The 27,852-nt window shown below is 37.0% G+C and overlaps 4 protein-coding genes and 1 long non-coding RNA gene across 6 annotated transcripts; 2 read left to right on the forward strand and 3 right to left on the reverse strand.

The window, feature by feature from the left end:
• The first annotated feature begins 206 nt into the window (after positions 1-206).
• LOC147532600 (protein KINESIN LIGHT CHAIN-RELATED 3-like) lies at positions 207-3,157 on the forward strand. 2 transcript variants are annotated; one of them, XM_086647801.1, is made up of 3 exons: positions 207-381; positions 539-2,602; positions 2,718-3,157. In XM_086647801.1, the coding sequence occupies exons 2-3, from the start codon at positions 606-608 to the stop codon at positions 2,926-2,928; spliced, it is 2,208 nt and encodes a 735-aa protein (XP_086503927.1). In that variant the 5' UTR covers positions 207-381; positions 539-605; the 3' UTR covers positions 2,929-3,157. The 2 variants fall into 2 exon arrangements, with proteins under 2 accessions (XP_086503927.1, XP_086503928.1); XM_086647802.1 differs by having other exon boundaries at positions 230-381; positions 813-2,602.
• Positions 3,158-4,064: 907 nt separating this feature from the next.
• LOC147532601 (uncharacterized) lies at positions 4,065-9,284 on the forward strand. Its single transcript, XM_086647805.1, has 10 exons — positions 4,065-4,648; positions 5,603-5,677; positions 5,832-5,918; positions 6,599-6,655; positions 6,930-7,022; positions 7,628-7,700; positions 7,881-7,956; positions 8,043-8,133; positions 8,547-8,671; positions 9,011-9,284. The coding sequence occupies exons 1-9, from the start codon at positions 4,595-4,597 to the stop codon at positions 8,664-8,666; spliced, it is 726 nt and encodes a 241-aa protein (XP_086503931.1). The 5' UTR covers positions 4,065-4,594; the 3' UTR covers positions 8,667-8,671; positions 9,011-9,284.
• A 588-nt stretch (positions 9,285-9,872) lies between these two features.
• LOC147532602 (carbonic anhydrase 2-like) lies at positions 9,873-13,712 on the reverse strand. The gene is made up of 10 exons (XM_086647803.1): positions 13,487-13,712; positions 12,263-12,342; positions 11,937-12,086; positions 11,797-11,845; positions 11,188-11,304; positions 11,003-11,056; positions 10,795-10,880; positions 10,451-10,556; positions 10,206-10,364; positions 9,873-9,994 (listed from the first exon to the last, which is right to left on the reverse strand). Exons 1-10 carry the CDS (start codon positions 13,682-13,684, stop codon positions 9,953-9,955), a joined length of 1,041 nt encoding a protein of 346 aa, XP_086503929.1. The 5' UTR covers positions 13,685-13,712; the 3' UTR covers positions 9,873-9,952.
• Positions 13,713-14,334: 622 nt separating this feature from the next.
• Positions 14,335-15,323, reverse strand: LOC147532603 (uncharacterized). Its single transcript, XR_015227624.1, has 2 exons — positions 15,195-15,323; positions 14,335-14,666 (listed from the first exon to the last, which is right to left on the reverse strand). It is a non-coding gene; the product is annotated as an uncharacterized LOC147532603 (long non-coding RNA).
• A 2,379-nt stretch (positions 15,324-17,702) lies between these two features.
• LOC147532604 (uncharacterized) lies at positions 17,703-18,862 on the reverse strand. Its single transcript, XM_086647804.1, has one exon. It carries the CDS (start codon positions 18,779-18,781, stop codon positions 17,804-17,806), a length of 978 nt encoding a protein of 325 aa, XP_086503930.1. The 5' UTR covers positions 18,782-18,862; the 3' UTR covers positions 17,703-17,803.
• Between the last annotated feature and the right edge of the window lie 8,990 nt (positions 18,863-27,852).

A 27,852-nucleotide genomic window follows, 5' to 3' on the forward strand; every position in this document is an offset into this window, starting at 1 on the left:
CCAGCGACCGCATTCCAGATGAAGAAGAAGGGGGCATGGAAGAATTTAACTAAAAAAAAGGGTAGAATAGAAAATCGAATATTTACTATAAAATGTAACTGATGGAAAAAATAAAACATAAAAGAAGCTGGTCAGAAACTAGGGAGTCAAAAGGAAATAACCCTATATGGTATTATTTTTAATTCCCGTTATACCCTCAGTCACCCGCCAAAAATTACCCTCTTTGTCTCTCTCTACCCTCAGTACTCTTCTCTAATAAGAGTTTTTTCTTCTTCTCCGATTTCAACTCTTTCTCTCTCTACATTTTCTTCTTGCAACTTAAAGTTACAAAGATGAAAAGTCCCTCTCCCCCTCTCTCTCTAAAATGGAAGATTTCTAAAGGTACCAACTTTTTCTTTTCCTTTTCTTCCCAGTTCAGTTATCCCCTCTGTTATATGATTTGATATTGGAAGATTTTGTTGCATTTCACTTCAATTTTAGCATTTTGTTCTTTAACTGAGTATTGATTTGGATTCTGTTATTGCAACTTATTTTGCAGCTATTACTCCACTTGATTTGATTAGGGTTTAGTTTTTTTTCTATTGTATAATACCCAATTTATAGACATGCCTGGAGTTATTAATTATGGGGTTAGTAATGGGTATGAGATTATGAATGAATCAAATGGAAATTCCACACCCATAGAAGGAAACTCAATTTTTCAAAGTCCTTTTAATTCCCAAAGCCCATATAGTGAGGCTCTTGATGTTCTCATAGAAGATGGAATCAACACATCGATTGATAGGTTGTATGATAATGTGTTTGATATGCAGAGTTCTGATCAGTCACCATCAAGGGTAAGTTTTGGATCTGATGGTGATGAGTCAAGGATTGATTCTGAGTTATGTCATCTTGTTGGAGGAGAGATGAGAGAAGTGGAGATTATGTTAGAAGAGATCCACAAGCTCGACGAGGATTCTCGAGGTAGTGATATAGTTTCTATGAAGGAAAATGGGTCTTGTGTTAAAAAGCCGGAAAAGGCCCGATTTGTGTCTGCTAATTCCGTCTCTCCTCAACAATCAAAAGGTCGTCCGCGATTTCCATTAAACTCCACACAATCAACAAAATCAGGTTCTAGGAGCAAAAATTCTCATGGTAGACCTCTTACGGATAGACGGAGTGATAACAGCTTAAGAAGACCAAATGCCGGAGTTGTTTCTTCGAAGAAACAGAGAAATTCTGCTCTAGGAGTCATGAAGGTGCAGCAGGGAGTACATGATCAATCGGAAGAGAGCTTAAAAAACCGGGATCTTGGACCTTTCTTGCTTAAGAAAGCAAGAGATGTAATTTCTTCCGGGGATAATCCTCAAAAAGCTCTTGAGTTTGCTTTAAGATCAGTCAAATCATTTGAGAAACGTGCAAATGGGAATCCATGTTTAGAATTAGTCATGAGTTTGCATATTGTAGCAGCGATTTATTGCAACTTAGGCCAGTATAATGAGGCAATTCCCATTCTTGAACGCTCAATCGAGTTGCCAGTCATGGAAGAAAAGCAAGATCATGTCCTCGCTAAATTCTCTGGATATATGCAGTTAGGTGATACTTATGCAATGTTAGGTCAACTCGATAATTCTATAAGCTGTTACAAAATGGGCCTAGATGTGCAAAAACAAATTTTGGGGGACATGGACCCAAGAGTTGGTGAAACTTGTCGATATCTGGCGGAAGCTCATGTACAAGCACTTCAATTTGATGATGCCGAGAAACTTTGTCGAATGGCACTTGATATCCATAAAGAAAACAGACCACAGGATTCTCTAAAAGAGGCGGCTGATCGAAGATTATTGGGCCTTATTTGTGGCACCAAAGGAGATCATGAAATGGCTCTCGAGCATCTCGTTTTAGCTAGCATGGCCATGGTAGCAAACGGGCAGGAGACAGAGGTAGCTATTGTTGATTGTAGCATTGGAGACACTTACTTATCTTTGGCCCAATATGATGAAGCTGTATTTGCTTATCAAAAGGCACTAACCTCGTTGAAAAAAACAAAAGGAGAACATCATCCTTCTGTTGCTTCAATTTTTGTTCGTTTAGCTGATTTATATAACAAAACGGGGAAGTTTCGGGAATCAAAATCTTATTGTGAAAATGCCTTACGGATCTATGGAAGGCCCATTCCCAGAGTCCCCCAAGAGGAGATTGCTAGTGGTCTAACTGATGTGGCTGCCATTTATGAGTCTATTAATGAACCTGAGCAAGCCCTTAAGTTGCTCAAAAAGGCTTTCAAAATATATACTGATTCCCCTGGTCAGCAAAGCACAATAGCAGGAATTGAAGCTCAAATGGGAGTCATGTACTATATCGTAGGAAACTATTCCGACTCATACACCTCCTTCAAGAACGCCATTTCTAAGCTTCAAACAAGTGGAGAAAAGAAATCCGCTTTTCTCTGGATAACTTTGAATCAAATGGGTCTTGCGTGTGTGCAACGTTATGTAATAAATGAGGCTGCGGGTTTTTTCGAAGAAGCCCGAAATATTTTGGAGCAAGAATACGGGCCTTACCACCCCGACACCTTAGGAGTATATAGCAATCTTGCGGCTACTTACGATGCTGTGGGAAGGTATATACCGTCGTCAATTTTCTCGCTTTACTCATACCAAAATATGCAGTATGTCTTGCAAGTTTGGTTATTTAAGGAATAAACAATAACTACCCCAAGCTTTTCATTTTTGCAGGTTAGATGATGCAATTGAGATTTTAGAATATGTTGTTGGGATGAGAGAGGAGAAAATTGGGACGGCGAATTCTGATATCGATGATGAGAAGAGAAGGCTAGGGGAGTTGCTGAAAGAAGCTGGTCGGGTACCTAATAGAAAAGCTAGATCATTAGAAAACCTCTTAGATACCAACTCTAATACTATACCAAAAAGTGCCATAAAAGTATAACAAGTATTATGAACAAATGATTGTAAAGATTCAAGCTTGTAAAAAGATGTAATGTTAGATTATTGGTGTGGGTTTTCTAAAAAGAAAATGGGGATTTCGTTTGTAATGTCCATTGTGTTTTTTTGCTTTCTTTATTTCTTTTAAGATCTCTTATATTTGAGTTTAAAGATTTATATAATTCCTCTTTGATTGTTAAAGAATATTACATAATCCATGAAAATTTCATAAAGTTTTCATCTTCGAATTTGATTTTACTCTAATGTTGTTTCATACACTTTATAAGATGAATCCTTCATCGGTTATTATTTATCTTTTTAAACAGATAGTGTGAACCCATATCTACATTGATAACTGGTCTCGGGTTGAAACGTGTAGAATCTTTTTGAGAATACACTATAGATTACAAATAACATTGTGAGAATAGACAAAGGAAAGTTTCTTGAGGAACTAAATAACGATAAGATATTTTTTTTATGTTGAAAAGTAATCTTAACATAATTAAGCTCCCACTTCTTTCACATGTTACATGTGGAATCGAAATGGGGACGAAAATGATACTTGTGTTTGTTTATAGAGAGTTAGCCGTTCTAAACTCAATAAATAAAATATTTACTAAAGAAATTTGTGAACAAGAGAATGAGAGACAAGGTTTTAAATTTTGATTTTTTCTAAAGTGATAGATCTACTTGGTATGTGGTATGGGACAAGAAACTCAATAGTACAAGAAAAAAATTCGTAGTTTATGTATATTTGGGAAAGGAATTTTGGGGATTGACTTCCCCACATATAATAAGATAAAATTTCTCCAAAATTGAGACATTAGACCAAGTAATTATTCAACGTCGGTTATCTAAATAATGTCCATCATCCACAAAAGAGAACAAACAAAGAATAAAACCAGCGAAACAAAGTGAAATCTTTGTGGTTAAAAACACTTACAAAGAAAAAAAACACACAAAAATGCAACAATATCCCGAATTTAACTAAATTCTGGAGTAGACGATTGGATTTCATAAGATTTTCTGAAAATACATATTTAGAAATAAATCCTCTATGACTTATATGTTTGAAAAGAGTGAGCTGAACAAATATGGTGTCCACAAAAAGTTAATAAATTCATCTAGATCGTAAAAATCAAATTAGACATTTTAGAAGGTTGTTCATAGCATTTCCTGAATTTAACTTTTTTTTTTTCAACTTCATTATGATTTGTTAATGTGTATTTCTTTTGCGATGACATCGTCACAGATAAACGCATGACACCAAAAAATGTGAAAATGAATACTACTGTGCATGCACGTTTGTGTGTTAGTCGACCACACGTAACACAGGAGAACGTGAGAATAATTACATTGGGAAAATGCTAGAAATCATTTTACCAGTAAAACTGAGATGTGATCTACCACAACGGCATTAACCAAGAGGAATCTACCGCGCGGTGGAAACCTAGTTCACAAAAAATGCAGCGATATGTTTCAAGGAGAAAACGTCGCTGAAAATATCTAGAAAAAGCGTCGCATATTTGCAAAAGCGTCGATGAAAATTTAAGGTGCCCCCATGTTAGAAAGTTAAAACCTTCTCTCTAGGGTTTTGAGGTATATTTCCGGAGGGAGAAAGCTCAAACGTATATTGTTTACTGATAGAAATCATAAGATTGAAGAAAGAGATGGTGGACGAGAAACACTCTGATTCTCAATCAACCTTGGTTGACAAGGTAGTGGTGAGTATAAATAAAGCTTCAATCTTTCTCCACTTTTCAACATCTATTTGCATAAATTTTTTTTCTTATTTTTGTTTGCTAGATCAATCTACACTATCATCAAATAAACTACCTGCTTGATTTTTTCTTATTTTTGTTTGCTAGATCAATCTCTCTCTCCCTCTTATGAATCGAATACATTTATCTATGTTCTAGGATGTAGAATTATAATCCTATAGGGATATGATTTAGGTTCTCTACAAAACATGAAATCAAAAGTTTCAAGAATTTTTCGGAATTTGTCTACTTTTCTTGTTTCAGCACTTGTGTAATGGGTATTGCAGGGAAGGGTGAAGTTAAATTAGGGTATAGGAACTTCACAAAAAAGAGCTAGGTTATAAGAAAATTTCCTATATGGGTATTTATGGAGCTAAGACTAATGTGTTTTGCAAGAAAGGAACCTCTTTTAAGGTGAAATTTAACTCGTAAGTGTTTGGGGGGAAATGATGACAAGGGTTTAACAGTTAATGTTTAAATTCGTAATAACCTTCATGCTGCTTGATGTAATCACTGAAGACAGTAACGGGGGCTTTGTTGTTGAAGCAATTAAGATATTTTGGGGTAATGGTTGGAAGAAGTCTTGAGTCGGATTTTAGAACTTATAGTATTTTGATATCTGGTTTGTTCAAGGAGGGTGGTAAAGAATCAAGAGGCTAATGATTTTTTTAGAATCGGTTGTTCAGAGAGGACTGATGCCAAATAAGTTTATTACAGTCCTCTCATTCATGGGTATTAGAGGAACACAATCTTGTAACAGAATCAGATTTGCTAGCTAAAATGAGGGATAGAGGACATAAACTTGACTTGTACTGAAAGTCTTACCAGATTTATCGGTCTAAACTTTTATGGTGTGCCACTCCACTAGCGCTATTGATGTTTTGTTTCTTATATATATATTATATTATGTGTCTTTAGGTTCCAGGAGATGTGGTTTTGGATCTATCAAAAATGGCGAACCAGACCATTAAATTAGGTGATGGATTACGCCAGGTAAGAGAACAATTAAACTGAGCAGCGAAGTAATTAAAAAATTGTGGTTGGTTATTACTCATCTGAAATCCAACTTGGCCGAGTAGAGTTTTATTAGCTTTTTCAACATGTACGGTATCGTGGATGCTTGATAAGTAATGCTTTAATTTTGCAGGACTGTGATGTTATTACAGTGATGAAGTCTGGAAAGTTGAGATTCTCAAAGCCAAACAAGTATTGGGTTGAAAGCTCACAAAAGAGGGTCAGTATCCTTCCTATTCTTGATTTCTTTTCCTTTTTTTTTTAAGGTTCAAGCACCCCCGGGGTACTGTAAAATACTTTTTGGCAAGTCTTTTGGTTGAGTACCCTAGTAATAGCGGGTCTTGTGGCATAAGCTACTTTGGGTAAAGAGTTTGATTTGGAACTGAAAGTGCATTTGCCGTCTCTCCCATTCAATTGATTTACCTCTTTACCCATTCGCTGTAAAGTGTACTGCATCTTTCAAGGTGGGCTTTTCGAGGTGGGATTCTCCCAATTATCCCTTTAAGAGGGCAATACGGCTAAGGACAGCTTTTGGTTACAGTTTCTTACATAATCAGAGCTATTCCAAGAAGCACTATCTGCCTACCTAGTCCCTAGCTCCCTTGAATCCACCATTTTAGACTATTGTAGTTTCAGGGGTACACAGTTTTTTCTTTAATTAGTTGTTTTTCTCTACTTATCAAAGTTACACCTGTTTTTGGAGGTATCTTTTTATATCTTAATGAGTCTAAACCACCAGTCTCGTTTATTCTTTTAATATTTTTTTTTGTGGAAATAGGTTAACTAATAATTATACATGGAAAGGCTCCAAAATTTCACACTATTATGCTACACGGACAAAATTTTCTCTTGTTTCTTGTCTTTTTCACACTAATGTTATTGTTCTCTCTGTTTATTCAGTATGTACCTTCTTTGGAGGATACAGTTCTTGGTATCGTGGTTGACTCAAGGGCAGATGTAAGCATCTTTAACTCTTTTTACTTGCTCAACCACAGATGGATATGAGTGGCTTTCTTTTGTTCTGTTTGAGTTACTAATCTTACTGTGTAATTAACCCGACTTATACTATTATCTTTCACTTATTTGAAAACTCTACTTTTGCAAACTAAACTGAAACTGCCAAAATCTCTAGTGATTTAATCATCTACGCAGCATAGGTTAAAATATCTGTTAGAGTATCTGGATTCCAGATCATAGCAAGTTGCCTTTTCTTACAATTCTTCATATGCAGAATTTTCTCGTGGACATAAAAGGACCCGTACTAGCTTATCTTCCTGTACTTTCATTCGAAGGAGGAACGAGGAGAAACATTCCGAAGTTCGAGGTAACTCGTGTCATCTTGAATGTTGTATACAGTATTTTTCAAATGGAAAAGCGAAGGGTACAGACAGCTGTTTAGGTCATAAATGACACATGGAGATGTCAAACTATTTCCGGACTTAGATTTATCTATGATATCTTTGTTTTTTGTTGCTTAATTACGTAAATTTATACCACTAGATCCTCTTTTGAGTTTCGACAAATATGACTTTCATTTATCTTTTGGGTCCAGTGAACCTTTGTACTAGTAACGCACCTACAGTAACTCTATTGAAGGGATACAACTTAATGTGCCTCTGAAATTAATAGTTTAGCATGTTTCCGTATGTTGTCAAATAATGGGGTTAGAGTGCTAAGAGTGACAAGGATTGCGTGATAGCTATCAGCTATCAACATTTAAGTTCTATCCTAATGGGCATTAATGCTATCTTCCCCTTGCATAAACTGAGAGGCTCAGTTTGGAAAATATTAGGTTTCTCGTACGTGCACCTTTTACATCTTGATTTGTTTGTCCCTTTGAGGTTGATATTATTTTTGTCGCTGGTATTCTTTTGTTGAAGATTGTTGATGTCTTTGGTGTATAGAAAGATAATCTTCTTTATTTGCCAGACAGGTACATTGATTTATACACGTGTGGTTAAAGCAAATACTGGCATGAATCCCGAGCTCTCCTGTACTGATGGTAGTTCATTTTGATTTGTCCCATTGCAACTTTTCATGTTTTGTCTTCCCTTTTATCTTATTATGAGATATTATTGCTCAAGAAGTTGGTCTAAACTACAATGGCTCAAAAGAAGTCACACTGTTCCTTCACATCCATCGGATATTCATGATGTTTTCTTTCGTGTTAATCATTTTATAGCTAGCGGGAAAGCGGCAGAATTTGGGCACCTAAAAGAAGGGTACATGTTTGAATCCTCAACAGGCTTATCACGGATGTGAGCTCTATTTTACTCTAAAACACTCACTCACTTTATAAACCATAATTATGATCTATAAATGATTTCATATCTATTTTCATTAGGCTTCTAAGTTCTCCAGCTTGTCCGGTTCTTGAAGCACTTGGGAAGAAGCTATCTTTCGAGATTGCAGTTGGTTTAAATGGCCGGGTTTGGGTAATACTCTTTCAAACCCTTGTTTATCATTTCTTCGTGGGCATCTTATATATAGCCAGGCTAAACTTATAATAGGATACAACTGGGTAATTAGTGATATAACTAGGGCGTACTCGTAAAATACAGACCAAGACATTTGTGATATAATCATATAACCAGTGCAGATATTCTTGACAACCAAAAAGGTGATATTATAGGTTTCTTCTGTAGGGAAATCACTCACTGCACGTGGTCGACAACAGGGTCATGCCTAGCTATGCAAAATTTAAGTTTTCTTTTCATTCTGATATGTAAATGGCCACTTTGGCAACCTTTTCATTGCTAATCAAATTCAAGAGTCAACTTCTCTATACCAAAAACAAAACTTCCATATTTCCACAGCTAAGATCTAATAATGTGAATTGTAACTGCAGGTGAATGCTGACTCTCCATCAACAATCATCCTAGTCGCAAATGCCTTGATGTCTTCAGAGTCTCTGAGTGCAGTTCAACAAAGAGTTATGGTGGACAAACTCATGCAGAGAGTTCAATGATCTGAGTATGTCTAATCATTTTGAAACCATTCACAAATGTTTTTCGTCCTTTGAAATCTCGATGGTTACTGGTGAGAAACAAAAGCTTTCATGTTCAAGGCCCTTACTCTGTCATTGCTTAGAAAGACTTCCCAGACCTAAAACACCTCGTCCTACATATAGTTTGGGCCCTTTGGGTTTGTTTGGCGTCTAGATTGGTCAGGTGGAGAAGCCTAGAGGTGGACTCATACCAACTAAAAATCTTTACCATTTGGAATTAGACTTGTGGCTCTATACGGTGACAAAATGAAGACATATGGCTGGTATTAAGATGGATTTTACATCAATTACTTCTTTATTTTCAGGTAGATAACATTGAAACTTTGAGCGAATGATATTGGTAGCATTTCGTTTCAACAAAATCAGAAATGTGGCTCTGGGCATTGGTTGCGCGAGTAAGCGGATTGAATTGGTGAAGTGTATGCTACATTTTGGGATTTAATAGTGAATAGTTATTTAGATTTAACAGCAAGTAGTTATTTAGATTTTCCATTTTGTTGTGCTATGAATAACTAAAAATTACATTAGTTTGTACTCTTACATATGAATGTTGAAAAAGGGAATGATTTTGCCATTCAACTGTTTCTTGATCAAACTTTTCAGAGAATTCCAGTCAAAAGTATAGGATCAATCTGTACTTCAAAACTGTTGCCCAATGGATCAATTGTTTCTTGAGGGTTTAGGGTTTAGGACTCGAGTAGACGCCTGCTTTAGTGGATGTCCAAAGGAAAAAAAACTAGCTGATTCGAGATGTCTATGGAAATTCCTAGAATTGAGTTTAATTCTAATACTAACACTCTTTAAATACATAGGGTGATCCAATTCCTCTCACTGCTGGATCCATCTTTACTCTTTTCGTCTTCTTCTCTGTTTTCAATTCGTTCTACTATTCTTTCTTGAATAGTGTTGTTATGCTCAAACCCATAGCGTAAAGGAGATTGAAACCAAGTTTCCTTCGCAAACTGGCACTCTTGAATGGTCTTATTATCCGTTTCCTATTTCATTGTGCTATCTTTCTTCTCTTGTATATGTTGATTATAACTAACTTTAGAACAAAAAAGGGATTATATCTGTCCGAGCGTCTACCTATTAGGGTTTCAGGTACGTATTATAAGGCCAATTCTAATGGAGACCCATTCACATATATATAAGTTCGTAGAATCAAAATTGAAAGTACAAATAGTTGATATGATCATTGATATAAATCCAACATCTCAATAAGTGTTATTAGTAAAAGTGTGCCCGCTCTAAAAAAGCTTCCAATGCAGTACCGTCGCAACATCTCTCACCTATAAAAAGAAGAAAAGAAAAGAAAAATGTAGTCTCTTCCGAACAAAGTAGATTCAAATTTAAAAGAAAATCGATTCTCATTGATCATATATTAGATATAGTTGATGGAATAAGATACAACATAAGACATAGACATATAAGAAAGATGGAATGGGGATGGTTGTTATTGAACAGTGAAACGTGGGTTGAAGAAGATGATGATGATCATACGGAATGAGAAGCAGATAGACCGAAATCCAATTCCCAGAGCTCGAATGAACCATTAACAAAGTCATAGTGTGCTCCTTTCAATGCTAATGTCTTGTTCACCAATGCATGTCTCACGAATGGGTACGATAATAGATTCCCAAGTGATACATTCACTGCCTCCTGCAATTTCGCCAACACAAATCTTAAGCACCCACATTTTCGACGCACCCGTGTGAGAATGAATTATGTATAATATATGGTCTTACCTTCTCGCAGTGAGTAAGTTGTTCTTCAAGTGTGGCATCACCATGTTCTGCCTTAACCTTGGCCTTGGCAGGTGCTCCAATTTTGACCCAGTCTTCAATGAAGTCACTGCAATCATACTTATATATCAGTTTAACATGACAAATGAATATGAGAACAACAGCAGTGACGCTCTGCTCTAAGAAGTAGGCCGGAATCCCGACTTGGACAGTTAGATTTCACCTAAGCCATCAAGAGAGTGGAAAATTGAATAAAATTCAGCCCTCTGCATCTAATTTCGATCTGCTTTTTGGGCAGAATAACTTTTTTCGTATGAGCAAGAAAATCAAAGAGAGAGAGATATTACGTAGAGGTGGGGCCGGAGTCGGGGAAAGTCATGAGCCCCTTGATCCCACCACAAGCACTGTGTCCGATTACCACAATGTTCTCCACCTGTATGTAGTTGTCATCTTATTTTTCAGTTCAATTTAAATATTGGTAATAAACAGTGAGATGATTCTTTCAGAGAGTAAAAAAGTATATTGAGTGATAGAAAAGGAAAAAGAATGTCAAACCTTGAGATGCAAGACTGCGTATTCTATGGCCGACCCAACTCCGGTGTGTTTTACCTGTATATATATAGTTAGTTTGAGATTCTCATGAAAATTATCGTAAATTCCTTCACTAATAATATAGTTGAAAATCTATAAGTAAGCTATGAAAACAACTACAGTATATTTTGAGATAAGAAAATTTGAACCTGATCATAAGCTGGGACCAAGTTAGCAACGTTACGGACCACAAAAGCTTCACCAGGTTGGAGATCGAGGACGTGAGATGGACACACACGAGAATCGGAGCATGCAAACACCATGTACTGCACATATGTATACATCAATGGTTGGTTTTATTTAAGCTTAGCTTCATATCGATAAAAAGGTAAGATAAAAATACTTGTGCATCTTATTGAAAGGCCATGTTGAATCTTCAAACTCTTATTGTAAAGGCCTAGAGAGATAGACACAAACCATTGAAACCCTATATGTTGATTCCTAAGATTAGAGGCTCATTTTAACTTATCTTAAAACTAAAGAGAGAGGCCTTTAGAGAGTGGTTTATGTCAGAATTGTCCCACGTGGGAGAAGGGGTAACTAACTAGCAACGAAAAGTATGATGTATAGGTCCTCTACACTCATTGGCAATTGGTTTTGAGTTGGATGATTGCAAACTTAACGGTTTCTTTTGAAAAAGGCGAACCAACTTCGATAATTAAAACGAGTATACGAGAAAAGGTTGAGTTTTTATGCAACCAAGGTGGTTGCACATAAGATTCTCACTCATTTCGTGTCATTTTCTAAGGATTTCTTACCTTTGGACTCTGGCCCTTTGAAAGTTCAGCATAGAGAGCTGGGTTCTTCCTGTGATATATCAAGAAAGAAAAATTACCAATTGCTCGTCGATCGGACTTAGAAAATAGTGTCTAACTGAAATTAATTGTTGATTACTTACTCGTATTTCTCTTTCTTGAATTTGATGAAACCAGTTTTAACCCTCTCGACGGGGTTGAATCCAGCTTTTCCATCACTCCCAGCGGTCTTCAACTCAGCGGTTACCTGGGCAATCTTTGCTGCAGCAACTGTCTGGAGATCTGCATTCTCACTACATATAATACATGATCGAAATAAAATTAATTAGATTGCTAATGATGTTTAATTATCATTCAACAAAAAAAACAACAGATAAATGGAAGACGTTACGAGCTTTTCATATAACTGTTGTATGTTTGTTGTATCAATACAAAATATTGATTATGAACTAATCATTTTTCTTCTTACCTGAGGAGATTCTTCAATCCAGCAATGGCTTCGTCGTAGTTAGATTTCGACATTTGTTCTTCTTCTGCTATTTCTTCTCTCTGTAATTCCAAACAAATTAGATCAGATAATTCAGTTTCTACGTCCAAATTTTCAATCCAAAAACCCTAATAAAAGATGATTTTTTTTAATTGAATCTAGAATACCTAATTACTTCTTAATCACTTTATAATAAGTTTAGTTTGAGAATTCAATCACAAAATGATAACATTTCTTTCAATAACTCGAAGTTTCGATCCGAACAAAAAAAGAGAATTGAATCTATAAAGATTATGATCTTGAATTGAAAAATACCTCAATGGCTTAATATGTGAAAGATTTGTTAACAGTAAAATTTGGAGAATATGTGACCCCTACTTAGCAGAGACAAAATAATAACTAGTATTAATTTTAGTAATTTTAAAGTTGGAACCTAATAAAAATTTTACTACGAATAGCAAAAAATAAGAGTCATTTTTCAGTAATTGTCTTTGTCTCGAAGAGGACTTTTACATGATGGTATCAATGTTTACTGTCCTGTCTGTCCTTATCGAAACCAACCTTCGTGTTTACGGAATTTTTTTTTTGTAGTTACGTCGTTATCGTAAAACAAGAGTAGAACAGATTCTAAAATGTATACTTTATAAGAAAATGCATTTGTTGTAGGTCATTGTAATTGCTTTAAAAAATCATTTGTTTCACTAAAACATATTTAGATTTTTTTTTTAAGTATTAAAAAAGTGATGGCCGAATCGACATTTTCTGTATTATGCCAATGCTACAATTTGAGTACAAAGTGGAAATGACAGACAACCTAATTTTTTTGAAGTTGATAATCGTAATGCTAATAGTCCACTATATTTTTTTTTACTCGAGTACATACATACATACGTCAATAACTTTACCACCGTATAAAATGGCTCGAGTTTCAAGGCTGACCACGACGAGAAAAATGCCGTGGCTGACCTCAATTGATCAGGTTGTTTCTTACTCCTCGTGGTCTGACCAATCGGGATCGACCACGTCAAATTTCGGGCCTTGGACGGCCTCAAAAGTGGGGCCATTCATTGATAAAAGTTGTCCAACTAAGCACCATCAAAACTACACTTCTAGTAAAAAAAAAAACACAAGAGAATGCACATTACGTATGAATCCATGCATGTTAGAGACTAGAGATAGAGAATGTTAGAGAGAAGAAGTGTATACCAAAGTGGGAGTAATGTATGGAGCTGGTGCGGCAAAAACAGGGTAATTGGTAATAATTTGGGGAAATTTTGATGGTGAAGAAGATGAAGATGGTGAGTTAGTACTTAGACGAGAAAAAACTGTAACTCCTCTGTTAGTTGGTTTTGGGGAAGATGAGTATTTGGGTAGGGAGAGAAAACTAATTGTAGCGGTCGACATTTGTGTGTTTCAACTCAACAATTGTTTCCAGTTTTATAACTATAGAAGATTATTATATATATTCTTATTCATCTTAGTTTTTAGTTTGTTTGAAATATGAAAATAATTTGAGGAAGATAATGAAAGGGAAAGATGAGGAAAATCGAGCTTCTTAAACCCTAGAAAGATAAGAATTGTATGTTGGAAATAGTTTTGCTATATCTTTTGAGGTAACAATTCAAAGTAATATCATCACAATCTCATCCATTGCCTTTCCCTTTGTGAGTTTTTGAATTTTTGAACTTATTTTGATAATGGGTTTTCTATAAACCCATTATTATTTCTTAAGCCCATTAGAGGATGGGACACTTGTCATGATTTTAACCAAAGATGAGGTCAATTGAGTTTGAGGGGGTGATAGAAAAGATAAGGTTTTCTATCCCTTATTGGTTGGTTTGAGACTTTGAGTGGTAGTGATTACTAGGTTATGGCTTATAAGTAGGATTCTTTTTATTGGCCCACTTATTTATGGGCAATTTTTGGCCCTTGGAAAGTTTCATATCCGATGGTACTTCTTTGTCTTTGTGGTTTAAGTATTGAATTCCATTTTCACTATAATTAGTTATATTCCATATGTGAAAGAACAAGTAATTCTCGAACAGCGAGAGAAATGTAGTCTTTAGATCTACTTATTTGAAAATATGATCAACAATAACACGCAATGTAGTTCTTAAATCTATACATCTGAAAATTTGATTGTCTTCCAATACTACTTGTGATGCATTTACATCAGCCCTCAAATCTCAACCACCTAGAACTTCGAAAAAAAAAATGAATGAGTGGTTAATTACTTCGAAATACTTCTCCTTGTGTCTTTACCTCCACTTAACCAAATTCCAAGGGAGATGTGGCGAGTTGAGAAGATATCTAGGATCACGCTATCGAACCATGAGAGTCTAGTGTACCAAACGACGAGCCTATTCTGGGCTAGCAAAGATCCTGGCTAGAATATAAAAAAATGCCATTGTAATATTCACTTGTGTACCTCTCTCCCGCCCTTTTTCTTACTTTTCATAGCAAAATGCTCTGTTTTAAACATTTTATCCACACATTTATAATCACAATTGCAAATATCACATAATCTTGTAGGTTTTATACAATATATCAAAAGGTTGGTTTTATCTCTTGGATGATATTCTCATCATTTGATTTATTTCTTGTCATTTCACTTCACCCACTTCAAATTATATACCCGGCTAATAAAATTATTTGTCTCTGAATAAATTTAGGGTTTCATTTATGCAGGACGTCTAGTTGTTCATTGTGGCAATCTCGTTCCCTTGCAAGAAATAAATCATCAGTGTGTGGTAATTCTAATTATGGGTCTAACTCCATTCAGAAGACAATCATCTCTTGCACGTACATTAAGACAACTGATAATGAGCATCTCGTCAAAAAGTATTTTATAATTGTACTTCTAATGGGCATACATTAATTCCTAAAAACAATAAAAAAATAAATGAAAACTTACTTTGTAAAATTGGATTCTTATGATCATCCATTCTCCAATATATCTTGTTTTTCCATCTCATAAGAGAACTTAGTAAGAAATGGTATACCTAAATGGAATACTTTCCTCATGAGAGAAATTTTAGAGTCACTAGTTTGTTGTTGAGAGAAAGAGAAATTGTTTATAAAGTATGAGTTTGAAGGAGATTGTGAAGCATAAGCAAAGCTAATAATGTTGACATATTCTACTCACTTTCACTAGAGTCTAGAGACAGGTGTTTGTGAGGCATAACCAATTGCCCTATAATGTTGACATATCCTGTCATCTTTACAACATTTTTATTCATATATGTACACATGTTTGGATGTATCTATTATCTTTATCTTGGTGTGACAAAAAAGATGGATTTACATTCTACTATCTAGTCATTTGGTTGGTTAGGTTGGTCGAGTAATTCAAATGTTCCAATGAATAGGAGACCGAAACTGTTCAGAACTCCCGCTCTACTAAGTTGGGTTCTACGCGTATCTTAGCTTCTATATGTCATCTTCCGTAATGGTATCAGTAAGTAGGTTTATGTCTGTGTTACTGTGTATCTAAATTTAAGAATTAAAATAATAAAAATAAAATTACAGAAACTCGCTATGGGGAACTCTTACTGAACAAAAAGGATAACCTGAAGTTGTTTGTGAAATATGCTGTAAGGTTGTGGAGCTCAAATAACTCTACTTGGGCCAAACGCTCAAACCTAACCTAGAACGTGGTAATTCATTAAGCGCCCCAAGATTGGTTATAAACCCCTCTTTCGAAATGCACCTGCACAAAATTTGGGTATATAAGTTGGGTTGTTCTAATGATGCCTCCTGTAAGATAAATTTTGGGGAAGTTTTATACAAACACAAGGTTAGTACATTTGGAACACCTCTTCACATGCCAATATTCCACTATAGGGAGGTCAAAGGTTCGATCTCATTGAGTGCAAATCCATAATTTATTGAACTTCGATATAAATAAAGTAGTTATATGAAATTTATGCCAACAGTTTGGTTGGCCTTTAGGCCCGTTTGTTTAAGGGTTCAATTCGGTATTCAATATCTAAAAGTTTGGATTTGTGATGATGCATGAGATCTGGTTAATCCTCCCAGACCAATTTTTATCATCTTATAAAATCATACGCGGAGACCGTTCTTCATCCCGGCCGTTAACTTCCTCATTTTCTGTCAAATTGTGATGAAGCACTCATTCAACAATTGAATATCCCATTTCAACAAAAAAAACAATTGAATACCCCTTGCCCAAGACTAAACTAATTGGTAAGAAGAAGATCCGAACATCAATAACCGATCGGAATTATGAAGAAAAAAGGTCTTGTGTTGTTTGCGACATGTTCGGTTGAGTTGAAAATATTAGAGCGGGTAGAGCCGGGACCGTTAGTATCCAACTGTAGCACGATCACTTGCGTAAGGAGATCAAGAATGTACTGTAAGATCGGACTAAAATGTAATTTGGAACCGGAATAAAAACGTAGGCCAAGTCGAAATCAAGGGCCTAAAAGGAAATGAGACTTAAAATGCAAATGTGGGAATTATGTAACAGCTTTATGACAATTTCAATCTATCTGCTTTTCTTTTTCTAATTATTTCACTTGTGTTAAAATATGGCACAATTAAGCTACTAATAATTAAGATTAACTGGCTTAAAGCATCTATGAACTAAAGTAAATCAAACAAAACATCACCCATCAAACAAATTTACAAAAGTTCCACATTCCATCAAAGCGAAAGAGTGTCTCCAAAAGATCATCTATTTGTGGATGATTTAGAGATGAAGATCACCAAGTTTCATTTCTTTGGGGATCAAAATATGTAGTTAAAAACCAACCAACTCATTTAAATGATTTGCAGCTAACGGTGTCGCATCCTATAATAGGTCAAACATAAAGAATGTCGACTTGATTGAAAGATATGACTAATAAGACATAAGACGCGGATTATATTCAGCAAAAGGATGGCCAATAAGGTGTCTAAGAGCCAGGCCATGATAGCATATGACCAGGCTAGGCGCCAGGGCTAAGTGCGGGACCGGCCAACGGAGAGTCCCAATGAATAGGCCTCTCCTAGGAGGATTAATGTCTTGGTGAGAATCTCACTAAGAGCATCTCCAATGGGACACTCAATCTCTAACACTTAGAGTGCCACATAGACTTTTTTGGATTTTTTGTTAAAAAATCATCTCCAATGGAACACTTTATTAGACACTCTAATATGAGGTGGACACATTTATTATAGAGAGTCTAGAGAGAGAAACTCTAAAATGAGAGTGTCTACTTTGGAAAAGAGGCAAAATGAGGTGGACACATTTATTATAGAGAGTCTTGAGACACTCTCTGACAATCAAAAACTCTGGAAAAGAGGCAAAAAAAAAATTCAACATTTCTTTCTTTTTCTTTTCTTTTTTTTTTTCTCTTTTTTTTTTTAAATGGACCTACTTTGACTGATACTTTGCTACTTTTCTGATTAAAAACACTACAAAAAAAACATATTCTTTCCCGCGGATGAGAAAAATCAAACAAAACAAAAAAAAAATAATTAACTAAGAATCCCAATAATCAAAACGGATTTGAATGATGATCATTGAAATGGATAAAGTTTTCTGTTGAATCCATTCACATTAGCAAAGAAACAAATCAAATCTTTTCTATACGGTAGATACGATCTTCTCTTATCTTCTTCTTTCAATGCTCTGTTCCTCAAGTAATGAATCTCGTGAGATGATGATGATGATGAATTTCCTGATAATAATGATGATCCTGTTAATTTCTTCGATTTCACTTTTGTCAACAATTCCTTCAGATTTTTCTTCTTTTCTGATGAAATTTGATCTTGATTTTCAACTTTTTCATTTGATTTCTTATTAGTCTTTGATGAAGAATCTAAGAACATATAAGTTTCGTTGACATCACTGTTACTTCGTTTAATTAGATCTTTAAGCTTAAAACGTTTCGTTTTATTTCCAGTTGAATAACTCTTTTTGCAGCATAGATCAGGAGATGAAGGAATTGATTTTGGAGTCCAAATGCAATACGTACCTGATGAAACAGATTCATGATCTTCAGTTTCAGATGACGAAGATGAAGATGATGATGATGAATTTCGTTCTTCAATAAATAATCTTCTTAAAGGAAGTCGACGAGATGATGTCTTTGTTAATTTACTTGATTCCTCTTCTTTTTTATCAATCGAGAGAAGATCTCGATTGAAAATTGGAAAAAGCGGTTTGATCCGGCCATTAGAGAAGATTTCATCAGCAGAAATAGTTAATGAAGTATTAAGATCTTTTGAAACAACAGCAAATTCAAAATCATCATTATCATCATCAAGATCAAGATCTTCATCGTCGTTTTTGTTGTTTGAGCTCTGATTCGTAGAATTTGCTTCATCCGTTTTGACATCTTCATGATCAGTAGTAATATTAGGGTTTTGATCTCCAAATTGATCTCTTTGAATGTTGAATTCATCGCTTACTTTAGAAGCGATTTCAGCAAATCTAACTGATGAGTAACTGCTGAAGCTAGGGCAATGAATCGGAACGGGTGATATCTCTTGCATTTTTCTAGTTTCTCTCTCTAAAATTCACTTTCTCTCTCTAAAACTGTTTGTGTTTGAATCAGTTGTTGTTGTTGGTTTGAGAAAATGAGTCATTGTTTTGAGGGTTTTATAGAGGAATGGGAGGTGAAGAGGTACGAATGAGACGAAATTTGTACTCGTAGGCTTTTTTTCCGAACTTGTATCACACGTTATTTTAGTTTGTTTTAAAACGTGTCGATTTTTTATTTGTTGATTGAAAACCGTTTTATTTAAAGCATCTCCAATGGGACACTCAATCTCTAACATTTAGAGTGCCACACATGACTTTTTGGAGTTTTTGTTAAAAATCTATCTCCAATGGAACACTTTGTTAGACACTCTAATATGAGGTGGACACATTTATTATAGAGTGTCTACTTGAGACACTCTAAGTGTTACTTTTAAATTTCAACCAATAAAAAATCTTGCTTTTCAACTACTTTTTATCAATTGAATTGAAGAAGGACATGTGTATTAAGTATAGACACTTTAGAGATCTCCATTGGAGACCAACAAAAATTATAGTGTCTCTATATTGACATTTTGGAAAGATAATCTCTATTGGCCCTTGACAACTAGGACTTTTAGAGTGTTTGTTAGAGTGTCCCATTGGAGATGCTCTTAGTTTTTGCCACATAAAAGATCTTTTTCGGATTGGATCTGGCCCACTAAAAAGTTAGCTTAGGAATTTGTAGGCCAAGGGTTAACGGTGCTTAACTACAGGATTAGCGGTGACAAACGGGGGCACGGGTGGAGCGTCGAGGTCCCAGATTCGATTCTCAGACGAAGTGGAATCTATTGTTATTGAGGTTGAGATATTAAAGGTATAATAATAAATTTGTTTGGTTTTATGTCTCTTTATTATGTTATTGGGTTTTAAATCTCTTTCATTAGTAATTTAATTTTGACAGGTTATCGTGCTTTATCGCATCTTGATGATGTATCAATGCTATGTAATGACAAACGTAGAACGTAGTCCATTTAAAAAAAAAACAAGAGGACCTATTTAGGGTCGGGCCAGCCTAAGGAGTTTTATTTATTTGTAACTCACACCGTTCTTCATGTAAATAAAATGCAAGGGTCAAGCCAACAAGTGCTAGGTTAAACGGTTGTGTATCTACTCCAAAAAATAGGAACTTACATGTTCGATTTGCAGAGGAGATTGTATTGGTCAAAAACGGCATCTGGGCTTGAAGGAGACGGAATTCGTGTTGGGCCTTCCTTATACTCCCGCCGTCATACAACATGGAGTGTGCCCCTCTAGCAACCCAACGAGCCTGGCGTGGAAGCCCGTCGAGAGTTCCTCACTAGCAAGCCCAACACGCTTAGTAGGCCCAATCATTCTGGCGTGCTCGCCCTAGTCCACTCTTTGAAGGATTTATCCGTTCGGTCTGAAGGAGATGTCCTTCCGAAGGAGATGTCCTTCCGAAGGAGTGTCCTTCGACCAAGGTGGCAATGCGATCAATTTGTCAGTTAGGATAACGATGACCACACGTAAAGATCATCCAGTCCGGTCCAATTAGGGGTCGTAATGCTTTGCTAGAAGCCAACTACGATCGTCGGATCAAGGAGTTGATTCGCGGCTAACATAGACCGGATCCTACAACGGGTTACACATAAGAGTGGTAACTTGATCGGAGAGATTTGACTAGACGGGAACTGGCTAAAGTTGGATGGGATTCAACTGGAAAGGCCGAAAGGGTCCGAATGGAGATTCGGGACAAGATAGAAGGAAGGCTCTTTGGGCCGGCCATGAGATGGCCGACCAGAGTAAGTGGGCCGGCCATATAAGGCCCATGGTGGGCTGCCCTGGCCGGCCACACTTAAGGGGATTATCAAAATACCCCAAAAAGGGTATTTTGGTAATTATCTTTTCTGTGACCCAGAAAATAGAAAACCTAATCTGAATGAGATTCTAATTAGGGTTTGTCTATATATTGGGTCAGTTGAGAACAGAAAAGGTGTGGATTTTTCTCTAAGGAAAAATATACAGCTCTCTCTCTCTCTGAATATACAGCTATTGGAGAGAGAGGAATATAGAGAAAAAGTTCCCATTCTATCAATCTAGTCAAGAAGAAGAGTTCTTCTCAACCTTCTAGTAAGTCCTAGCAGTCTGAAAGGAAGGGAGAACAAGTCTATTCACTCGGTGTCTCAAGTAGAGGAGCTACAGTTGGAGCTCTCGATCTTTGCATGCGATTGGAATGGTTCGAGGGAAAAACGCGTTAAGGTATTTATCCCTCTCTAGTTCATTGATTAGTTTATGCATGACGATCCTGGGCAATCTAGTGTTAAACATGAGATGTTTGAGATTCCGCTTACAACACTAGTTAGTGTATAGGATACACAAAACCCTACAGTGGCATCACGAGCCGGTTGCATGAAACTATCTCTGAACTAGTCGAATTAGATTCGAGCTTGATTGATTAGATGATTTTATGTTTAAATAGGGATTTAGACATGAAATTGATTAGTTTAAATTAGATTTAGACTTAATCGGATAGAAAATTGAAAGAGTTTCAATGGGAAGACTTTAAAATTTGGTGTTTTTGAAAAGAGTTTTCAAAATAAAATTTTAAAGATGATGGTTTTTTTAAAAGAGTTTTCAAATTGCTGGTTTTTGGATGAGAGATTCATCAAAAACAGCAAAAAGTTGGAATTTTTTGAAAATTAGAAGAAAACAGGGTGCTGTCCAGGAGACCGGACTGACCAGGACGCGTCTGGCCAGTCGCGGACGCTCAGGACGCGTCCCAGTCCTTCCCGGACTGGGAATCCGAGAGCGTCTCGGATTAGGACGCGTCCGAGCTATTCTCGGACAAAAGACGCGTCCGAGAGCGTCTCGGACTGGGAGTCCGAGAGCGTCTCGGACAGGGATCCCGAAGGATCCGCGTCTGGCACCTGAGGTCGCGTCTTCCAGACGCGACCACAGAGAGAAGTCCGGACGCGTCTCGGATTGAGAATCCGGACGCGACCAGGACTGGACCTTCCAGAACGCGTCTGGGACGCGTCTGGTGAGACCAGAAGCTGTCTCGGACTGGGAGTCCGAGAAGCATAGACTTGGGCAGAGCGTCTAGGACGCGTCTGCGGGGCTGGGAAGCGTCTGGCCTAGGGCCAGGACGCGACCACCCGAGGGACTTGGCACGGTCTGGAACGTGCCAATCCGGGTCCGACCTTGGTTTGGACCTTGACCGAGACTTGACTGGGTCTAGTCAAAGGGTCCCTTGACCAAGTTTGACTTAAGTCTTTGGAGTTAGACTCGGGTCTTTTGGGCCTTGACTTAAGTGGGAGGTTTCTATTTTCTTCTTCCGACTTTGACCATATTTTTTCCGAAAGTGACCCGGGCCAACCAAAGCCTGAATCGGAGTTTTTCCAAAACGATTTTAAAATCTTTTAGGATAAAACCAGAACGAGCCATTAGTCAGAATTATTAGATAATTAGACTTAAGGCACGTTAGACATAGAGATGTCGGTAGTATCTCCCGAAAAGCTATCTAGAACATAGCAAACCTAGATTCGACCTAAGTAAGCGAATCTCATACATACTTGGGTGTTTTATGAATGTCATATTATTATGTATGTATGGATGTGAATGCGGGTTCTAGTATGGCCATAGAATTGTTCTATCTTGTTTTTAAGCACGGATGGGTGCCCGATGTAATTAATTTAATTTCAAGTTTTATACGATCTGCGAATCGTTGAGTCTTGTAGTTAGAGTTAAGGGTACAATAGAGTCCATTGAAGAGCCAAAGGATGAGATCGTGGTTCGAGTGGGAGAATTCAATGCATGTTCGAGGATGGAGATCCAGGCGAACGGAGGCTAAACAAGCAAAGAACCTAAGAAGATTAGATCTTTTAGGTTAGGGGCCATACTAGGATCATGTCTGCTTGATTCATTTTCTCGCGCGCATTTACTTATTTACGTTTTGTGTGGTGTATGATTATGTTAGAGTTCACAGTAATGCATGCAAACAAAAACGTAAGAGTCCCCAAAAAGAATTTTGAGTAATGCCTACCCAGATTAAGACACCTGTTGCGCCCTTGTTCATCGATGGTGGGTCATGCCAAAGCAGGGTGCCATCTTTTACCTCGGGACAATACGGGTAGACCTATGAAGAGGTCTACATGTCTAAATGGTTATTCTCAACGAGTCAGCAAAAGGGTTTTGGATTTCGAGGCAAAAGGATGAATTGAACACATAAGTGTTATTCATCAACCAAGAGTCATATGAGATATGATCAGTAAGGAGTTACTCACCCAGGAGGGTGAAGTTAAGGGCAGTGCCAAAGTACGCTTAGCTTCACAGGAATGGGATCTTGGAATCGTATTATTCAAAGGGGGACGGTTTTCACTGAATAATATGGCAAAAACTGTTTTTGCAGTGATAATAAGTTTTAGGATTTTGTTTTATTTTCTTTTTAAAGTAGAGAATATATGACTGTTAGAAAATAGTTTTCCAACCTTCGTTCATTCCTTTAGAAGGAATTAAACGAAAAATTATTTTCATGATTGGAAAGGAATCCGAGAAGCGTTCTCAAATTCGAAATAAAGAAAACGTCCGAGAATATATCATTCCTAATGTTCATTGTTTCTTCGGAAGACTGTGGATATGATTATCCAAAGTCTTTTGTGAACATCCATAAAATTCTTCTCTCACGTAGGGATTAATGATATGGATACATGCACAACCATTCGACAACTAAAGGAAGAGTTCCACTAGAAGTCGTGAATGGAGAGGATGGTGCCTCTAAGAAAGTCGTCTTGAAAATAACATTGAGGAAAAGTGAATCTAAGAAACGTTCTTATGATTCAGTTACCGAAAGAATATAAGAAGAGTTCTTATGATTCAAAAGGTTAAAGGGTCGATGTAAAAGTTTGGCTAGGCCATTCAAGGAAACTACCCTGAGTACCTGGAAGAGAAAAGAAAAGGAATTATGAATTCCGATTCTTGTATCTTTGTTAACTAAGTTAATCTAGCAAGTTTTGTAGATTTCCTTCATGGAAATAACATACTTGACTAAAAGAAGTGAGGATCCAAGAGGGAGCAGAAGCAAGAGTTGCTAAGGATGCTGAAAGGGATCAAAGTCTTCTTTTAGACACTAATCTAAGTAGAACTTAATAAGAGTTATTATGTTCTTCTAGAAACATCAGATGTTTTAAAATAGTGCTAAATTAACGAAAGGTTCTTAGAGAACCAAGAACATTAACAATGATACGATAGGCTATAATCAAAGGATTCGGAGAGGTCAACTCATGTTTTGTCATTGGTCAAATTGACATAAAACACATGAAGAAGATCCAATGGTATGGATTTCTAAGTCTAATGATTTTGAATCATACGACACATGTGAATTTTGTTCAACGTGGCCATTTGACAAAGTCACCTTTTAGAAAGGGAGAAAGGAATAGTAAACTAATAGTTTTTGTACATACAGATGTACGTAAAACTATTGGTACACTAACTAGAGTCAACCTGAATCCACTTGACGAAAATATAAGTCATTTAATTGGATCGAGATGATGAATATTTAAATCAGAAATTTGATGACCATCAAAAGAAGTTGAGAAATAGTTTCTCACCTTGCTCCACAAACACATCATATAGATGATGAGTCTAGTGGGAGTAATCGAACATGTGAGACATGTGTCGATCAGTGATGGGTTAAGGCCAATCTTCCGAACACTTTCTAGGATATATTCTCAAATACGGTCGTTCTTCCTAGCTAACCATATTCCGTCAAAAGCTGAAAAGACACCATAAGAGTATGGGTTTGGAAGGGTTCCAAAAGTGGTCTTTTCTGAAGGTCTATAGATATGAAACGTAAATGGTTTCCAAGAACCAAGTTTGCATATCAAGAAAGAATATTTATTTATGGGATAAATAAATATTGGGGATTCTTCCACAAGTAATCAGAGAACAAGGTGGTTGTTGCTCGTGGCGGTGTCTTCCTTGAAATAAGAGTTATTTCAAGAAGACAAATGGGAGAAATATTAGACACCGAAGAAATTCGATCTGAGCAACAAACTGACACCGTTGTACCGATGTCAGAAGTCGCGATTCCTAACTATTCTGAGCCGATAGAAAAGGAAAGAGAGGAAGAGATGGTAGATCTCGGAGATCCTCCCGCGCAGAGCGAATGTGATTCGCAGGAGAACCCTCAAGGAGTTGAGAGTGTCTCAAAGTTGCTCACACCCCTTATAGACCTTGACAGCTCATACATCTGTCTCAGAGGATGGGGATCCGGTTGAAGAAGAAAATGAGCTAGCTGTGACGGAATCGCTCCGAAACATGGCTTGGAGCCATATGATCAGAATGGTATCCATGTCTGAAACCAAGTTTGGAACTTGGTCTATTTGGCTTAAAGGAAGGGTTCCTGTTAAGATCAAATAGGTTTTTCAAAGTGAAAAACAGACAAGGATGGAAACAATGGTGTTTCCCAGAGCATGACCATAATGATCTATTACTAGCAAAGGAATGTATACATGACACATTCAGGAGGAAGTTTACTCTTCTAAAGCTAGTGAGAATGCAAGCTTCAAAATCCATCAAGGGATTAAAGCGAGCAAGTAGTAGTTGAAATCTTCGATTCAGCAAAGAATACAAGAGTTGTTTTCTTTGGGAATGAAGAGAAATCTTGAATTTAAGAAGTTCAAGAAGGTTAGTGGGAGTGACCCAGTTTTCTTTGGTCCGGTATGTAGACGACATACTAGAGATTGAGAACAACATTCTGATGTTGAAAACAGTTTAGAACTGACTCAATAAAAGGACCACATAAAGGTGAAATGCTTTTGGGCACCAAAGATCTATGGAGATAGATCGAGAAGGTGATAAGACTTGTTCAAGAAAAGGTCTTGAAAAGTCCAATGTGAAACACTCAAACGGAGTATTTCTACCCAAGTCTCATGGCACACAGCTTAGCAAGATTTTGAATCTGAAGGATTCTGATGAGCAAGCACGCATGAGAAAGATGGTTATGCAAAAGGCATAAGATCGGTCATGTGGGACATGATTAGCATTCGCCTCGACGTCACAAAATACTTGGAGTATTTATGGTCGTCACCAATCAAATCCAGATAAGCTGATCTGGATCACACAATGTACTTGAGAAGAACTTGTGTGATCTCGGTATGAAAATAAAAGGTTGAAAAGTCATATGTTGCAAACTTCCAGAATAAGATGACAATCTTGACTTGGAAGAACAGTAAGCTGGAAAGGTTCCAGGCAGAGTCTGTTGCAAACTTTACAAATAAAAGAAAGTAGTTAAAACTTGGGAAGTTTTAATTCGGTATGGCGATACTGAAGATTATCATCGGATGATAACAAGCAAAATCCATATAGATTTGATCTATTAACTAAACTGTCACCTTGACTAAGTATGGTGGTAATACTAAGGTCATAGGCATTAAGCTTTCCTAAAAAGCTTAGACTAGTAAACTTGGGGGTGTAAGGAGTTACACGGGAAGGCTCAAGATTTACAAACTCTTATTATCAGAAATAAGTTAATTATTTCGTCGTTAAATCATGGTTTAGTGTTTAATGACAGTCCAAAAATAATGAGGAATTCCAGGTAGGTTTATCAGATACGTGATCTGGTAAATGGAACCCTACTAAGTGAACATGGAATAGATTCATTATTGAGTCCCTAGTCCAGGTCATTGCATGGACAACAATGACTCAAGAAGACTAGCATGGGAATTGACTGATAGCGCAGTTCCATGGGCTATAGGAATATGGTATTTAAGTCAATTACATGGATGTAGATTGGGGAATCTACATCGGATTAACCCAAAGATGAGAGTTTTTTCAAGGAGTTGAAAAAGGCGTCACAAACTCTCATAGGCAAGATTGGAGAGATTCCGTAAACATGAGTGCTCCACTCATCTTATGTAAGGAATGTCGAACTTTGGTACTGTCAAACGTCGCGCCGTAAAAGGAGGTTATAAAGGCAGCATACTGGGGAGACAGGATAGACATGAAGTTAAGTGGGAGTACAAGACTGGATGATGTCCTCCTATTAAGTTAGGAATAAGTATCTCTGGGCCACTTGAGGAAAAGCAACTGTAAAATGTGTGGCCGCACTCAAATGGATTAAGAGTTAATCATTTGAATTGACAGTTGTTCTCTGGATCAAGAAAGTCTGAAACGTGTGACGTATCAGATGAGATACTAAGCGACATGGGAATCGAGCATTGCGCTTGTTCTAAGTACAAGTGGGAGACTGAAGGATTTATCCGTTCGGTCTGAAGGAGATGTCCTTCCGAAGGAGTGTCCTTCGACCAAGGTGGCAATGCGATCAATTTGTCAGTTAGGATAACGATGACCACACGTAAAGATCATCCAGTCCGGTCCAATTAGGGGTCGTAATGCTTTGCTAGAAGCCAACTACGATCGTCGGATCAAGGAGTTGATTCGCGGCTAACATAGACCGGATCCTACAACGGGTTACACATAAGAGTGGTAACTTGATCGGAGAGATTTGACTAGACGGGAACTGGCTAAAGTTGGATGGGATTCAACTGGAAAGGCCGAAAGGGTTCGAATGGAGATTCGGGACAAGATAGAAGGAAGGCTCTTTGGGCCGGCCATGAGATGGCCGACCAGAGTAAGTGGGCCGGCCATATAAGGCCCATGGTGGGCTTCCCTGGCCGGCCACACTTAAGGGGATTATCAAAATACCCCAAAAAGGGTATTTTGGTAATTATCTTTTCTGTGACCCAGAAAATAGAAAACCTAATCTGAATGAGATTCTAATTAGGGTTTGTCTATATATTGGGTCAGTTGAGAACAGAAAAGGTGTGGATTTTTCTCTAAGGAAAAATATACAGCTCTCTCTCTCTCTCTCTGAATATACAGCTATTGGAGAGAGAGGAATATAGAGAAAAAGTTTTCATTATATCAATCTAGTCAAGAAGAAGAGTTCTTCTCAACCTTCTAGTAAGTCCTAGCAGTCTGAAAGGAAAGGAGAACAAGTCTATTCACTCGGTGTCTCAAGTAGAGGAGCTACAGTTGGAGCTCTCGATCTTTGCATGCGATTGGAATGGTTCGAGGGAAAAACGCG

The sequence above is a fragment of the Eschscholzia californica genome, unplaced genomic scaffold, assembly GCF_041429995.1.
Source record: "Eschscholzia californica isolate CP2 unplaced genomic scaffold, dmEscCali1.0.p SCAF_6, whole genome shotgun sequence".
NCBI lineage: Eukaryota > Viridiplantae > Streptophyta > Magnoliopsida > Ranunculales > Papaveraceae > Eschscholzia > Eschscholzia californica.